Raw genomic sequence first — 12,500 nt, 5'->3', positions numbered from 1 at the left:
CTGATGCTATTGCTGATGCTATTGCTGATGCTATTGCTGATGCTGATGCTATTGCTGATGCTATTACTGATGCTGATGCTATTGCTGATGCTATTGCTGATGCTATTGCTGATGCTATTGCTGATGCTATTGCTGATGCTATTGCTGATGCTATTGCTGATGCTGATGCTATTGCTGATGCTATTGCTGATGTTATTGCTGATGCTATTGCTGATGCTATTGCTGATGCTATTGCTGATGCTATTGCTGATGCTATTGCTGATGCTATTGCTGATGCTATTGCTGATGCTGATGCTATTGCTGATGCTATTGCTGATGTTATTGCTGATGCTATTGCTGATGCTATTGCTGATGCTATTGCTGATGCTATTGCTGATGCTATTGCTGATGCTATTGCTGATGCTGATGCTATTGCTGATGCTATTGCTGATGTTATTGCTGATGTTATTGCTGATGCTATTGCTGATGCTATTGCTGATGCTATTGCTGATGCTATTGCTATTGCTGATGCTATTGCTGATGCTATTGCTGATGCTATTACTAGCATCCTCCACCTCACAGCAGTCAGTCAGACTTTGCTTTGAGGGCCCAGAGGAGCCTCTGACCCTCGCTGTGGACAAAGACCGATGAAGGCTCTCAGGATCGTGTCGAGGTTCACACAGCGGAGGAAGACGTACTCAGAGCTTTTATACCACAGAGCAGAAATACTCAAGATACAAATAAAAAGCCTGCATTCAAAATATTAGTAGTTAGTATCTAAAGTACTCATTGTGCAGAATATGATGTGTTCTACGTTATTGATGCATTCATGTTTTCTTTCATGTTGCAGCTCATTTAAAGACTTTATACACTGCTGGAAGTTGAATCTACAACAACAACACATCATCTTTTATTTATATGTTCTATTAATTTGATTCTGTAAAAAGTAACTGAAGCTACTTAAGATAAATGTTAGTAAGTAGTACACCGATCACCTCTGAGATGCAGTAGAAGTATAAAGCGTGTGCAGGAGCAACAACACGGAGACGAGATAAAACACTTCTCAAGCTTCAGGCAGGAGGGAGGAGACAGAGGGGAGGAGTTGGGAAGGAATCAACGAGTCCAACGTTAAACAGACTTCATCCAGTCTGACTGTGTGTTCACTTTAACCTGAACTCAGTCTACAGGCAGGACTCACTGTGCAACCATGCAACTGTGTGACTGAACCTGATTGGTGGAGAGAAGACGTCGGGTTCCTCCGCCCTCTCCACCTTCGGAGACTGACTGGGGGGGGGGGGGGGGGGGGGGGGGACGAAATGGAAGGATGAAGAGAAATGAAAGAGAAACACCGAAGGTGGAGCTCAAAAGAAACAAACAGGAAGAAGAAGGAAAGAAAGACGACGTGTGATGATGAGAGAATGAAAATATGAGGAGGAGGTGATCAGGAGGAGGTGATCAGGAGGTGGTTATCAGGAGGAGGAGGTGATCAGGAGGAGGAGGTGATCAGGAGGAGGTTATCAGGAGGAGGAGGTTATCAGGAGGAGGTTATCAGGAGGAGGAGGTGATCAGGAGGAGGTGGTGATCAGGAGGAGGAGGTTATCAGGAGGAGGTTATCAGGAGGAGGTTATCAGGAGGAGGTGATCAGGAGGAGGAGGTTATCAGGAGGAGGTTATCAGGAGGAGGTTATCAGGAGGAGGTGATCAGGAGGAGGTGATCAGGAGGAGGAGGTGATCAGGAGGCGGTGATCAGGAGGAGGAGGTGATCAGGAGGAGGTTAGCAGGAGGAGGTGATCAGGAGGAGGTTATCAGGAGGAGGAGGTGATCAGGAGGCGGTTAGCAGGAGGAGGTGATCAGGAGGAGGTGATCAGGAGGAGGAGGTGATCAGGAGGAGGTTATCAGGAGGAGGAGGTGATCAGGAGGAGGTGATCAGGAGGAGGTGATCAGGAGGAGGAGGTGATCAGGAGGAGGAGGTGATCAGGAGGAGGTGGTACCTCAGTCGTTGTCTCTGAGGCATCTGCTGGTCCAGATCTCTCTGCTGGCGCTCTTCTCTCGTCATCCCTTTGTAGTTCGACGTCAGTCCGAAGATGGGCCTCGACCACTCGTCTACAGACACACACACATCATCATCACCATCATCATCATCACCATCATCATCATCATCACCATCATCATCCTTTAGAGATCTCTCTGATGGGAGTCTACAGAGATGGAGGTCCTCACTGATGAGCTTCAGGGCGAGGTCTTTGTTGGACCGGGACTCTTTGGGATGCTTGTAGAGGAACATGACGGAGCGTCCGATGCCGCTGTGCTTCAGAGTCTCCTGACTCACGCTGGGCAGCTGGAGGAAGGAAACAACCCGGTGAAACTCAGACGTCTCCAACAACCAATACAACCAGCCTTCTGTGTACTCACTTCATGTAGGATCCTCAGCAGCTCCTCTCTGATTCTGAGAGCCGGCAGAGATTTGTCCGGCAGAGGGCTGATCCACTCTTTAATGGCCGACATCACCCCGCTGTCAATGAACGTCTCCTTCAAGTCCTGTCTGAGGGGAAACACCGCCACAACACATTCTGATGTTACAGCTGGAATTATTGGAGATGACTGGATCACACGAGTCTCAATCTAACTCCACTGATATTATTATAGTAATCACACTAAAATACCAATGATATTATGCTACTAATAGCAATACCATTATCGTATTATAATACGTATTATAATAATATCAGTACTAATATTATAATAATAATAATTAAATAATATTTAAAGTAAAAAAAAAAAATCAGTCTCTTCTAGTTTAAGTTGCTCATTCTTCATTTTAGAGCTTTATTTTGAAAGGTCGAGTCTGTCTGAAGGAAGACGGGTTAGCATTCACCCGTTCAAAAAGGGTTAATCTATCCGAACATTATGAATAAACAATTATTTAAGAACAAACAACCCAGAGATGTGAAATGAAGCGCAGTCAGAGGAATGAACATGGATAATAAATAGATAATAGATAATAAATAATAGACAATAGATAATAAATAACAAATAGATAATAAATAACAGATAATAAATAATAGATAATAAATAATAAATAGATAATAAATAAATAATAGCTAATAGATAATAAATAATAGACAATAGATAATAAATAACAAATAGATAATAAATAACAGATAATAAATAATAGATAATAAATAATAAATAGATAATAAATAAATAATAGCTAATAGATAATAAATAATAGACAATAGATAATAAATAACAAATAGATAATAAATAACAGATAATAAATAATAGATAATAAATAATAAATAGATAATAAATAAATAATAGCTAATAGATAATAGATAATAAATAATAGACAATAGATAATAAATAACAAATAGATAATAAATAACAGATAATAAATAATAGATAATAAATAGATAATAAATAAATAATAGATAATAGATAATAAATAATAGACAATAGATAATAAATCATAAATAATAAATAGATAATAAATAATAGATAATAAACAATAAATAGATAATAAATAATAGATAATAAATAATAGACAATAGATAATAAATAATAAATAGATAATAAATAATAGATAATAAATAGAAATAGATAACAAATAGATAATAGATAATAAATAGATAATAAACAATAGATAATAGATAGACAATAGATAATAAATAGATAATAGATAGATAATAAATAATACATAGATAATAAATAATACATAGATAATAAATAATAGATAATAAATAATAGATAATAAATAAATAGATAATAAATAATAGATAATAAATAATACATAGATAATAAATAATAGATAATAAATAATAGATAATAAATAAATAGATAATAGATAATAAATAATAGACAATAGATAATAAATAATAGATAATAAATAATAGATCATAAATAATAAATAATAGAAAATAAATAATAAATAATAGATAATAGATAATAAATAATAGATAATAAATAAACGCACTTCTTCAGGTGCATGACGACGTGCGGCAGCAGAGTGAGTTTTTTCAGCGCTGGTTTCTTCTGACTGTTCAGAGTTCGATCCTCCTGTTGGAAGTAGAAACACCGTGAGTATCACAGTAAAGGCGCGAGAGGAGGCTTTTACTTTGGCGGGGCGCACCTCGGCGGCCTCGTTCATCTTGCTGATCATGGCGCTGACCACGTCGTCCGCGTCGCTGATGAACGTTCCTCCGTCGCGGTGCCGCCTCTTCCTGCTGTTCATCGCCTTCCTCCGAGCGAGCATGACGTCGAAGTCGGACATGAAGCTGGTGCTGAAAACCAAACAGGTGAACTTAGACTTCTTCCTCTTCCTCTTCATGGAAACGTTCCGGCGCTCGAGTGTTCGTCAGAGTTTAAAGAGCAGTCAGCTGGTTTCTCTTTTTGTTCATTCCTACTTTCATTTAGCAGTCGACCGCACAGCACGTGACTGACACAGACGTAGAGATGAAGTTATCGTTGTTATTGTTCCGATAGTCACGTCCCAGCGTTTATACGTCATTACTTCATGTTGACTGATGGGCTCACTGCTCTGTCTGTTGCAGCACGTTGTAAACGGTTTCTAAAGCTGCTATAAAGTAATGATGATGATGAGGAGGATGAGGAGGTAGTTTGTGAATGATCCGTTTCCAACAGTGAAACTGACTTCATGTGGTTCTAAAGTGGTTCTTTAGAGAACATGCATGTAATACGCAGCGTGTGTTTACAGTGAATACATATTTATTCTGAAGAACATACATACATATGCACACGTGTGTGAATCTGGTCCTTACTCTTGGCCGCTGCGGTCGACTCCGTCGTCAGAGTCGGACTCCTGCTGCTGCTGCGCCTCCTTCTTGTCTCCTTCCAGGTCCTCCTGGTTGAAACCCTGCAGGAGGACGGAGGACCTGATGAAACCACGGAACCGCGGTTTCATCAGAACCGTGGAGACTGAGACGGTCAGACTCACCGTGAACTCCTCTTCCTCCTCGTCTCCCGACTCTCCGAAGATGTCTGCGATCATCTTCCTGCAGGACAAACGTTTGTTTTTCATAAGTAATGAATAAATGTGCATCACAATCCTCCTGCGGAGACTTTCCACATATCTAAATATTTACTCTGCAAACAAATACAAGAACAAACATCACATGTTCTACTTGTGATGGAAGCGTGAGATGAACTGTGCTGTCACGTTCCTTTGATGATGAAATGACTGAACACGTTGAAGCACCTAGTAATGATAATAACAAGAATAATTACTCCTCCTCCTCCTCTCCGTCTCCCGACTCGCTGTCGCTGCCGAACAACGCCTTCTCGTCCTTCTCGTCCTTCTCGGCGGCGCTCTTCATCCTCTCGTCTTCCTCGCTGCTGTCTGAGCCCAGTTCTCTCAGTTTAGCCGCCAGACTCTCATCAGGACCGACCGGCCCGTCGCTGTCAGAGTCCTCGTCAGACACGGAGCGACTCCTCTTCACCGCTGAGCACACACACACACACACATGCACACACACACGCACACACGCACACGCACACACACGCACGCACACACACACACACACACGCACACACACACACACACACACGCACGCACGCACACGCAACACACACACACGCACACACACACGCACACACACGCACGCACGCACACACACACGCAACACACACACACGCACACACACACACACACGCAACACACACACGCAACACACACACACACACACGCACACACGCACACACACGCACACACACGCACACACGCAACACACACACACACACGCACGCTCGCACACACACACACACACACGCGCACACACACACACGCGCACACACACGCGCACACACACGCACACACGCGCACACACACACGCAACACACACACACACACGCACACACGCACGCACACACGCAACACACACATATATATAATATAAATAATATAAAATAACATAATATAATAATAAATAAATATATATATATATAATATAAATAATAATATATAATATGATATAAATAATATAATTCACACCTTTACATTCTTGTAAATAGAAACTGATAATAAAATAGTTCTGTACTCTGGAGCGTTTTTAAAAAGCAATGCAAGTCATTTAATATGAATAACTATCATCAGTTTTTATTATGTCTTTTATTCATCTTCACTTAAAGCTCTTATATGTGTTTAAATTAGACTTTGTGCAGTGAAAGTTATTTGATACTTTCATGATGAACATTAACTGAACGGAACCGTAGAAACTTGTTCATAATGTTTTTATCTCCTTATATTTTCTCCTCTTTGTTTTATTGTTATTCACCAAAAGATCATCTCTGGATCAAATATCCCACAATCCTTAGCGTCAGTGACGACAATAAAACAGCTGACAGGTGTCATCTCACCTGGTTTGTCTGCATGCTCTTCATCCTCACTGTCTGACAGGACGGCCTTCTTCCTCTTCACTGCACGCGCGCACACACACACACACACACACACACACACACACACACACACACACACACACACACACACACACACACACACACACACACACACAGACAGTCATCAACGTGATGATAATAATAATAATAATAATAATCATAATAACACTGAGTGTATGAGCTGGTCTGAGGTCAGTACCTGGCTTCTCGTCCTCCTCGGCACTCTCGTCTTTCTTCTTCTTCTCCTCCTTCTCTCCATCACTTCCTGCTGTAGCCTTCCTCCTTCTCCCCTCCTCCTCCTCCTCACTGTCAGACTGCATCACAGCCTTCCACTTCTTCCCCCCTCCTCCTCCTCCTCCTCCCCCCCCCCGCCCCCCTCCTCCTCCTCCTCCTCCTGCTGCTGCTGCGGTTTCTCCTCCTCCTCCTCGTCAGAGTCTATCTGTGCTGCCTTGCGTCTCGTCGGTGTCTCTGTCTCAGAGTCACTGTCGGCGTTGGACCGGCGCTCCGGAGACGCCGTTGGTTTTGCGTCCTCGTTCTCTGAGTCGCTGCCCGGCGCCGCTTTGCGCCTCCTCTCCCCCTCCTCCTCCTCCTCCTCCGTGTCCGAGCTGCTCCTCCTGCGTTTGGCGGGAGACGACCCTCCTCTTCCTCCCTCCTCCTCGTGATCTGAAGCTCCGTGTTTGACGGGCGACTCCTCCTCGGAGACGCTCATCCTGCGTTTGACCGCAGTGACGTCGTCGGCGGGTCGAGGAGGAGGATCCTCCGTCTCCGAGTCGCTTTTGTTGTTGTCGTCGTTGTCACGGCGACCCCGGGGGGCCTCCCCCTCCAAGTCGCTGTCGGCTCCTCTGTGCTCCTCGTTGTCGGAGCCGCCGGCTGCCCCCCCGGTCTCCACGGGACGGGGGGCGTCTTCATGGCTGCTGCCCTCGTCCTGTTCAGACAAACACAGCGTTCAGCTGAATATGCTTCATATATACACACATAGTGTAGTATATATGTATAAAATGTATTAAATTCTGCCTCCCCCCTCCCCCTCCTCACCTCTGATGGATGTCCGTCGCTCCTCTCCTCCTCCTCCTCCTCCTCCTCCTCCTCCTCCTCTCCATCTGATGCTGGATGTTCGTCCTGAACCGGAGTTCCTCCTCCATCGTCTGCAGAACAAACAGTATCAACGTTGTGATAATAATAATAATAATAATATATACGTATAAGAATAGTAGTTATTGTTATTGATACACAAACTCCTCCACAGAGACTTTTCTGGAGGAACTATTTCAAAAATGGCAGCTTGGTTCTTTGTGAGTGAAGAGAGGTCTCTGCTCCTCTTCTTCTCTGCTCCTCCTCCTCCCACATCACAACTTCTACAGTCATCACATGTTCAGAGGACCAGTGGTCATGACCAGGTGTGTCCTGTTCTGTCTCTATTTCATGACAGATGATGCAGAGAACAGGATTCTAAATGTTATATTAGTGTTTAGTAGATGCTCCATGAAACCAAAGAGGTGTCGATGCAAGTGAAGGAGAACATTGTTATATACACATATATACCAATGGGTATGTATATACACAACGTTACTGTTTGTTATTGGCCGACAGAGCTGCTCTTCTGTAACATGTAACGTTTGATGAACTGATCTCAGACCTGGTCCAGAGAGGCCTGAATCTACGGAAGCCCGAGTGGGTCTGAAACATTCAAGTTATAACATTTACTTTAACAACACCAAGACTCTTCTACGCCAGACTCCATGAAGGACCGGTTCACGAGCAAATACCACATATTTATAAAATACATATAAATGCGAAACCATAAGATGTATATTCTGTAAGTGTGCCTTTTAATCGGAATCATCCACAACATGTAAGTTTAAGGTTTAAGGTTTGTATCAGAGTGACGCGTTGGTTCCGCACAATGGTAGCAGCTAGCATGTTAGCTCGTTAGGAAACAAAGCAGAACAGTTTATTTTTGTTTTTACCGGAGTGGCTTGCGGACATGAAGTCGTCCTCTTCTCCGTCCATTCGTGAGACGAAGAGAAGGTTCCGTTACCTTTAACCTTTGATATCAACGCGGGAAAAATGAACCAGATCAGAGTAACGATGCGTATAGCTAGCTAGCTAGCTACTGTAGCCCAGAGATCCAAAATGGCGGAACTTCCGTCATATACGCTTGCTTGAGTTTTTTTTATTTTTAAATAAACTTTATGAACCACGAACAGAACAATTCACAACAATAATAAAATGTGTTTATTCAAATAGTGTACTCAAGTACAACTTTGAGGTACTTGTACTTCTTCTCAACAATATCTGAGAGTTACTTTACAAAAATAAAGCTGAAACAATTACTCCATTAATAAATTGGCAACTATTTTAACAATTGAATCCATTTTTCATGCAAATAAATAAATCATTCATGGTTCCAGATTCCCAAATTTGAGGATTTGTTGCATTATTATTCTATAATTTTAATGAAAATATTAATATTGTTAAAGGAACAGTGTGTATCATTTATGAGGATCTATGAGCAGAAATCTAATCTAATATTCTTAACGATGTTTGGATTTCATTCAGCTTAGAATGAGCTGTTCATATCTGCGTCTATAGAATAATATAACTCATATACTTTTAACTCATTATACTTACGTGGACGTTTACTTGAAACAGATTAAACACAGTGTGGTATTAGTACAGAGTAACGGATCTCAATACTTCTTCCACCACCGAATACATTTATTTACTCTTTCTTGCATCTGGAATGAAAAAAAAGAATTTACAATAAAAAAGGTTAAGTTAAAAACAAATAATTTTATTTTGGAAATGTTCACCGGAAGAGCTGGTCTTCTATAATATGTCTGTCTTTGCACTCGGTACTGTTGGTTTCAATGGAGCCATTCACAGTCACGTGTCGACAGCGCCCCCCTGTGGACCTGTTCGCATTGTGACCACCTGAGGGCAGTGTAGAGACGTTACATTAAAATTACTTATTGATATGGTTAGTATGAAATCCACACATCGTATAATTGACGACAATCTTTTCCTAAAATCCCATTTTTATTCATGTATATTGTCTCAAAGTGTTCACAGGTGACTGAAGCATCACGAACACGTGTTTGTATGTAAAAACAAAGAATCAACAGAAAAGCTGCGGTTAAAAACAAATAAAATAAGTCTGTAAATAAATGAAATATTTATGTTTTTAAATGTTTTTATTCATAAATGTACGATTTCACAATAATAAATGTAACTTTCTAGATTGACAAAAAACAAAGGCTCAAAGACACGTTTTATAATATTTAAATCTGCAGTTACTTATTGTTCTATTTGTTTACTGTCCCAGTAAACTGCATCTTTTAATTAAATCAAAAGCAATAATCAATGAATCATGATTATCGTTATTAGTACTTATTGTATATTAATATTACTACTTATCACTGTTAGTTTAACAGTGTTATTGAGTTTTTGTCGTGTTCAATAAAGTTTAAAAAAAAACCTTTGGCTGTACAGTGACGTCATTAACGCGCGACGCTCCATACAGAGGAAAAGACACACGCGTGTTTTTAACGGACCAGGATCCAGACCCGAGTCCAGTCTTCGGTCCACTTGTACCGGGTTGTGATGGCGGACACTAGCCGGCTGTGCTCCGTGTGGCTCGGCTCTGAGACCGGCATCCTGAAGGGGGTCAGTCTGACCCGGAAACAGGCCTTTAACTTCTGCAACACGAGCCACCTGAGCCGGGACCAGGAGGTCCGCGCGCTGTGCTGGGGGGACCCGGATGAGAGCGAGCTGCTGGTCGGGTCCGCGGACGGAACCGTGAAGACCTTCAGCACCGAGAAGGGGGTCTTCACGGAGACCCGGCGCTGCGGAGACCCCGTTACCGACGGCCCCTTCACCGGGCTGGCGGCGCTAATGAGCGGCTCCTCGTCGGTGGTCACCTGCGTGGAGAGCGGGGCGGTGCGGGTCTGGCGCGAAGACGGAGGAGACGAGCCCGTCACGGAGCTGCACGCGGGGAAGAACGTGTGCCGGATGCGACAGAGTCCGGTTAACCGGCACGTGGTCGCGACCGGCGGGAAGGAGAACGGGCTGAAGATCTGGGACCTGCAGAAACCCGAGAGCCCCGTGTTCACCGCGAAGAACCTGCGGGACGACTGGCTGGACCTACGGAGGCCGCAGTGGGTCAGAGACGTGGCCTTCATCCCGGACTCCGACAAAGTGGTCACGTGCACAGGTTACCATCAGGTGTGTTGCTGTAGACCACGTGGGACCAGGAAGTCAACATTAAAGAACACATCAATGTTTAAAGCAGCAAAAGTCAACAACTGATCAAGTTGTCTGAGATAATGATCTTAAATAATGCTGTAAACAAAGTGTCACTTTAACAACAAAGTAAAGTCACTGAAGGTTTGTTTACGCCTGAGAATGTAGAAGTGAAGCAGCTTTATTGACTGTAATCACAGTTTACATCTCGTTGACTGCAGAGAAGACATTGAATGCACCACGTCTGTAGTCCTGCCGCTCTAACGTTGTCTCCCCCTCAGGTCCACGTGTTCGATCCCGCCTCCCCTCAGCGGCGGCCCGTCCTGGAGGTGGAGTACGGCGAGTACCCGCTCACCGCTCTGTCCTTGCCCGCTGCCGGCGGCACGGTGGTGGTGGGAAACACCCACGGCGAGATCGCCGTGCTGGACCTGAGGAAAGGGGTCGTCCGGGGCTGCCTGAAGGGGCTGGCGGGGGGGGTGCGGTCGCTGCAGTGTCACCCGGCCCGGCCCGAGGTGGCGTCCTGCGGCCTGGACCGCTTCCTCCGCATTCACGGCCTGGAGGACCGCAAGCTGCAGCACAAGGTCTACCTCAAGTCCAGACTCAACTGTGTCCTGCTCGCCAGCAGAGACCTGGGGGACAGTGGGGGGGCAGTGGAGGGGGAGGTGAAGGAGGAAGACGACGACGAGGAGGAGGAGGACGACGTGTGGGAGACCATGGAGCGGGTGGAGGAGAAGACGAAGAGGAAAACAGAAGAAGAGGAGCTGCAGAAGAAGAGAAAGAAAGGACAGGACTAAGGGGCGTTTGAGGCCTGATCAGAGTGTGGGACATTTCAGCGATAAAAAGTTTGTTGATTGATGGGAGACCGATCTGTTTCTACAGATGTATTTTGTCAGCAGCCTGAACCTTCATTAAAACAAGTGTTCTGTATGTCAAATATATTTCTGTTCCTTCTAAATGACACGTCTCAGAAACTCCTCCGAGTTACGATCGCTACAATTCAGCACATATGAACATATAAAGTCATTCAAATAAGCTCCGCCTTCGAAGTGAGAAACATATAACACACACACACGTGTTGAAAACCTGTCGCATACAGACCAAAGATTTACCGCTTTTAAATTGCACGAAACTATTTTCCATAGAAAGTGTGTGTGTGTGTGTGTGTGTGTGTGTGTGTGTGTGTGTGTGTGTGTGTGTGTGTGTGTGTGTGTGTGTGTGTGTCCGTCCGAGTCCGAACAAAACAAATTGTTCTGTAATTAAGATTTTCTGGGAATTTGGTTTAAAAGTTGAAGGTAATGTGAATCTGACTTGACTACAACGCAGAGAAACTATTATTTCATATAAACATTAAATGGCGATTGTTGAAAGCACACTTTCCATGAATGGAATTAAAAGCAGTTTGGCTCCATACATACTTTCACACAGACCTCATGGACTTCCTGTTTCTCGGAGATGCTTCCGGAGCTTTCACCACCGTCCGCGCTGGGCTTCATCGTTAAATGCGTTTGCTGCCGACTTCACGCTGTTCCTGAACTATTCATATCTCTGAACAACATTTAAAGGAGCAGACTCACTTTTATTAAACTCCTCTGAACAGGACTGAGTTTGAACATGTGACATCACATCATGAGGTTCTTTCACATTACTCTGACAGCAACTATGTTCAAACCATCACATGTTTTTATTAAAAGAATAGTGAAAACATTTTAGGAAATGTGCTTATTTGCTTTATGGCCGACAGCCAGGTGGAGTCAGGACATAGCTTAGCATAACGACAATAGCTAACCGGCTGAAAGTTAACCACCACAGTGTGAATGAAGTAACGTGAACCATCAGACACACACGGACGCCACATGTGAGCCAAAGACG

General features: G+C 43.6%; 3 protein-coding genes across 8 annotated transcripts in view; 1 reads left to right on the top strand and 2 right to left on the bottom strand.

Moving 5' to 3' along the window:
- iws1 (interacts with SUPT6H, CTD assembly factor 1) overlaps positions 1-8,499 on the bottom strand; it is a 16,254-nt gene extending 7,755 nt beyond the window's left edge. The window contains 13 exon segments of the mRNA XM_079271778.1: positions 1,970-2,081; positions 2,199-2,316; positions 2,391-2,520; positions 3,952-4,034; positions 4,108-4,258; positions 4,757-4,851; positions 4,933-4,990; positions 5,223-5,436; positions 6,351-6,410; positions 6,589-6,739; positions 6,742-7,314; positions 7,425-7,534; positions 8,357-8,499. Coding sequence (XP_079127904.1) covers positions 1,970-2,081; positions 2,199-2,316; positions 2,391-2,520; positions 3,952-4,034; positions 4,108-4,258; positions 4,757-4,851; positions 4,933-4,990; positions 5,223-5,436; positions 6,351-6,410; positions 6,589-6,739; positions 6,742-7,314; positions 7,425-7,534; positions 8,357-8,399 — 1,898 coding nt within the window. The 5' untranslated portion in view covers positions 8,400-8,499.
- Positions 8,500-9,992: 1,493 nt separating this feature from the next.
- Positions 9,993-11,090, top strand: wdr74 (WD repeat domain 74; the record flags this gene model as incomplete). The annotated part of the gene is made up of 3 exons (XM_079271519.1): positions 9,993-10,613; positions 10,913-11,023; positions 11,070-11,090. 3 exons carry the CDS (start codon positions 9,993-9,995, stop codon positions 11,088-11,090), a joined length of 753 nt encoding a protein of 250 aa, XP_079127645.1.
- LOC306780129 (arf-GAP with coiled-coil, ANK repeat and PH domain-containing protein 2) overlaps positions 11,076-12,500 on the bottom strand; it is a 22,394-nt gene continuing 20,969 nt past the window's right edge. For 3 of the 6 annotated variants that reach the window (XM_079272341.1, XM_079272344.1, XM_079272342.1), the window contains exon 23: positions 11,098-11,392. In XM_079272341.1, coding sequence (XP_079128467.1) covers positions 11,232-11,392 — 161 coding nt within the window. In that variant the 3' untranslated portion in view covers positions 11,098-11,231. Of the gene's footprint in view, positions 11,393-12,500 lie in introns of all 6 variants that reach the window. The other 3 variants (XM_079272343.1, XM_079272345.1, XM_079272346.1) reach the window with 2 other exon arrangements.

The sequence above is a fragment of the Melanostigma gelatinosum genome (assembly GCF_949748355.1).
Source record: "Melanostigma gelatinosum genome assembly, chromosome: 7".
Classification (NCBI taxonomy): domain Eukaryota; kingdom Metazoa; phylum Chordata; class Actinopteri; order Perciformes; family Zoarcidae; genus Melanostigma; species Melanostigma gelatinosum.
The sequence above is the reverse complement of the archived record's forward strand: the minus strand, read 5'-3'. Positions and strand labels throughout refer to the sequence as shown.